Here is a 3881-nt window from a genome sequence, read left to right on the forward strand (position 1 = left end):
ATAACTCAAAATACCGTCAGATGGCAAAATTTTACGCAGGCGACGATATCTACTCCTTAGAAATAAATATTCGTAAGTGAAGGCTTTTTTTTCTTGTATATTTTTATTTTTTTTTTTATTAGCTCGGGATGTAACTATGTAATATTGATGCGCCTAAAAGATGCAGCAATTTCTATTCTCAAGTTACATACCTGATGACAGTACGAATGGAAATTATAATAGCGAGGTTTTAGTTTTTTAAACAACAATTTTTGTTCTTCGAATTATTCCTGTTAAAGCTCATTCTTCAATACATTTTTTAACGAAGTTACAGAGATAGTAACAGACATTTCTTTCGAAATTATATTTTTTTATACGTTTTTAAGTAGCTTACACTAAAACGTATTATCCACCGATTTAATGGAGTAAATAATGATTATTTATTAGAAAAACTGATTTTTAACTCTTAATTCCCACTCACCTGGATATTGATTTTCCACAACAATTGAATGCGCAAGACGCTTTGCCAATTTTTTAAACAGGTAACGATTGGCTATCAAACCGTCATGCATCGGTTTCATCAAATGCTTCACCATCCACGGTGAGATGCGACGTATACAACTGCAGATAAGTACTTCATCTAATTCGATTGATGGACTGCAAGTGGAAAATTCATCATCGCTATCCTCACCGAATAGCATATCGAATTTCCATTTGATCAGTTCATGCCAGCGAAAATCTTCTTCAATTAAACGACTTAATGAAGTCGTAAGCCGCCGACGTTGCATAAACAATTCGCATGGCCATAGGCTGTGCCGCAAGTTTTTAACTGGTCGTTCACTATGACTCGAGGATGGACGGTAATGTGGCAAACTAGTTTGATCATGAAATTCTACAAAAGGTGATGCAGAAATATGCAGCGCACCATTTAATTTTATAGGCGATGTCTGCCGTTGTTGTTTCTCTGGCGAACAGCCCATGTGTTGGCCAGCACTGCATGCAGTACTAAGTTTCAGTTCGCGTGATAGTGGTGCCTTCTCAATCTCTTCGAGTACGCTCCGTACTTGTGGATCGTCTATTTCTGAGTTTGTATTAAGGCCAAGCAGCTCCTCCAATTCAGATTTCTCTTCGCTGAAAAGCTGCGCGAGTTCCTTAGCAATTTCATCATCCTGCTCCAGTAAGTCGTCGTCAACTGCACTTTGTGGTACGGTGGGGCAATTAACTGCGGGTATAGTGTTGTGCGTCGTTTCGGCACTTTCGCAACTAGGCGGTGGCATTGCTTCCGAATCAGTATTTTCTCTGACGGCATCGTGCTTCATTGAAACTGTTGTTACATTTGAAGCAGGCTTGGTTCTTCCATCGTTTTCATATAGCTCTATGCATCGTGAAACTTTACTGCTATTGTTCGAACTACGTCTACTATGCTTTTGGTGATGCCGCACATGTAGCCTATGATTTGAGGGATTATGTGTGGAGTGGCGTGAGGCTCTTTTGTAACATTCTTTATGTGTCGCAGCTACTTTCAACGCTGCTTCTTGATTGAGACGCTCTTGAAACATTTCAATCTTCTGCTGCAGCGATAAACTGATGTCATTATCAGTCACTGGTCCTCTGGAAGATTCATTAGAGCAGAGCAGGCTTTCATCCGTTTGTGTTGCTTTTTGTCGATGCGCAACTTCGGTCGAGATCGTAGGATCTTCACCAGTAGCAATTAGTTTTCTTAATTGGCCTTCTAAACGAAATTCTTGTGTACTGCGTCTCACTTCTGCAATCTGAAAGAAGTAGTCAATTACTATTGATTTCCAACCATTTATGCCAACCATATTCCCCTTACTATCTTTAACATACTGCGCTGGTAGCGTCGGGCATGCATACACGCCTTCAAAGCCTTATCCTCAAGCACGCGACAGCATTCCTTCAGTGCAGTTTGCTCTTTGAGTTGCAGGTCGGTGGCTGCTTCTGGCTCAGGCTGCGATTTATTTTCGCGCCAAGTCTGAACATTCTCCAGTAGCTGCTTTTCAAGGTAACCACAGTAGTGTCTTCGAACCTTAAAAATTTCTGTGAATTTCTTTCATGCCTGCTTACTTAGGTGTACTACTTACCATGTCAGTTAGACGCACAAATACTTCCGCAGTAGTGTTCTCGTCCTCGTTACTTTGTTCTTCATATTTATTTTCAATATCGCTGTCATTTTGGTTGTTGGCCGAGCCATATTCACGGGCAGAGTTCATATGATTGACGGCCTGAGATTCCACACAAATCATCTTTTACCAGGTAAATTAAAGCGGAGTCAGCGAATTTCTAAAATTTTAATTCTGTTTACTTCGGTTGCCTTTGCGAAGTACGCGTTCGACATGCAACTCGATACAGCAGTTTTTGTTTTGACAACGAAAAGAGGGACATAAAGCAACTAGAATAAAGGAAGTAAACAAACACATCATTTTGAGATAGGAAACCGGCTGGCTTCCTGTAGAACTATTCTGTTTTTAAAACTGTAACGCATAAACTTCAAACTGTAATTTCGTATGTACTTTGCACGTATTTTGTTTGTATTCCATTACCCAGAAATTAGCAGAACTTTTAAAAACTTAGCAATTTGTGGAGTGTAGATTTTGCTTCACATTTTCTTAAGTTACATTTTTATTGCACTGGTACAAATGGTTGTGCGAAGTTATGCGAAGTATGCATAATAAGACCTTTAGTTAAAATATGTAAAATTACGGTGCCCAGATTTCTGTGGGCAAAAGTCGGGGCATTTCTAAATCATCGAATCCGAACATACAACTGTGTTTTTAGAATAAAAAGACATAACATATTTTAATACATTTTTGTTTAAAACAAAACAATGGGAAAACACATTTTAATATTATCGCAAAAATCTTTACCCACAATATAAAAAGGAAAAAGACATTTTAGCAAGTTTTGGTAACTTTTCTTTGTTTAAGAAATCTTTATTTTTTATGAAAAAATAACTTACTATCTAAAAAGTCATGTAAGTCAAAATTTAAAACTTTGTAGAACATTTATAAAAATTCTAAGAATTTTAACCAATGTTGATTAAAATGTTAACCATTTGAATCTGAATTTCTAGAATTGTCTTGATTATGCAGTTTTGTGGCCCATTAAATTTTTGTACGATTGTGCGGTTAAAAGCCGAAAGGAAGCGGTTATTCGATTAAGTGAAGTCGAATATTTTTTTAAACAACACCCGATTTATAGATGATTCAAGTACATGAGCGGAAGACACAAGATCACGCGGGAAGGAAAGAAAGAAAAAAGTAAATTTCTAGCTGCTGAAATCTCGACGCCATCTTTGTTGTAAGAAGTTAACAACGAAGAGAACGAAGAAAACCGCGAATTTGTTGAACGCATGAATAATAATTTTTGTTATGCAAATTCTTCTAAAAATCATGTCGTTGTGTTAAATTATTCTTTACCTTATATGTACACACGTTGTCACACCCGAAAATGAAGAAAATTGTAGTAAAAAGCCACCACCAAATTGTAAACAACGAAGAAATGTAAACAAACCGCCAATGTTAAAATCAAACTTTTTTTCTAACTCCGAAATGGCTTGTTAAAGATGATAAAATATCATGATTCAATAATACAAGGTTAGATAATTATTGACAGCTGCGGTTTGACACTCCCTTACAAAAGGTTGCATTTACGAAGGACGGAGAAAAGGGGAGGAATGAAATCTCTTGGTGCGAAAATGGTAGTAGAAAAGTACGCAAAGTAGGCAAATAGTAGTGTAATTCCATTTGTAAATTCTAATGTACTTGCAGGAAATCTGGCATTTTAACCCTCCGATGAGTGACAGTGCCGATGACGTTAGATTCGTGAGAAGGTCCTTAGGGACCTACAAAGAGTTGCTCGATGTTTCGACTGTACATGTGCAA

The 3881-nt window shown here is 37.4% G+C and overlaps 1 protein-coding gene across 1 annotated transcript; it reads right to left on the reverse strand.

Moving 5' to 3' along the window:
* Positions 1 to 257: 257 nt before the first annotated feature.
* Positions 258 to 2479, reverse strand: LOC118745467. Its single transcript, XM_036478917.1, has 3 exons — positions 2082 to 2479; positions 1814 to 2026; positions 258 to 1751 (listed from the first exon to the last, which is right to left on the reverse strand). The coding sequence occupies exons 1-3, from the start codon at positions 2241 to 2243 to the stop codon at positions 423 to 425; spliced, it is 1704 nt and encodes a 567-aa protein (XP_036334810.1). The 5' UTR covers positions 2244 to 2479; the 3' UTR covers positions 258 to 422.
* Positions 2480 to 3881: the final 1402 nt, after the last annotated feature.

The sequence above is a fragment of the Rhagoletis pomonella genome, unplaced genomic scaffold (genome assembly GCF_013731165.1).
Source record: "Rhagoletis pomonella isolate Grant_MI unplaced genomic scaffold, Rhpom_1.0 Rhpom_scaffold_00001, whole genome shotgun sequence".
Taxonomy (NCBI): domain Eukaryota; kingdom Metazoa; phylum Arthropoda; class Insecta; order Diptera; family Tephritidae; genus Rhagoletis; species Rhagoletis pomonella.

Coding starts and splice junctions, on each gene's coding strand:
- LOC118745467 (XM_036478917.1), bottom strand. CDS start 2,243: ATGATTTGTGTGGAATCTCAGGCCGTCAATCATATGAACTCTGCCCGT. Junction 2,027..2,081: donor TTGTGCGTCTAACTGACATG/GTAAGTAGTACA, acceptor GAAATTTTTAAG/GTTCGAAGACACTACTGTGG. Junction 1,752..1,813: donor AGCGCAGTATGTTAAAGATA/GTAAGGGGAATA, acceptor TACTTCTTTCAG/ATTGCAGAAGTGAGACGCAG.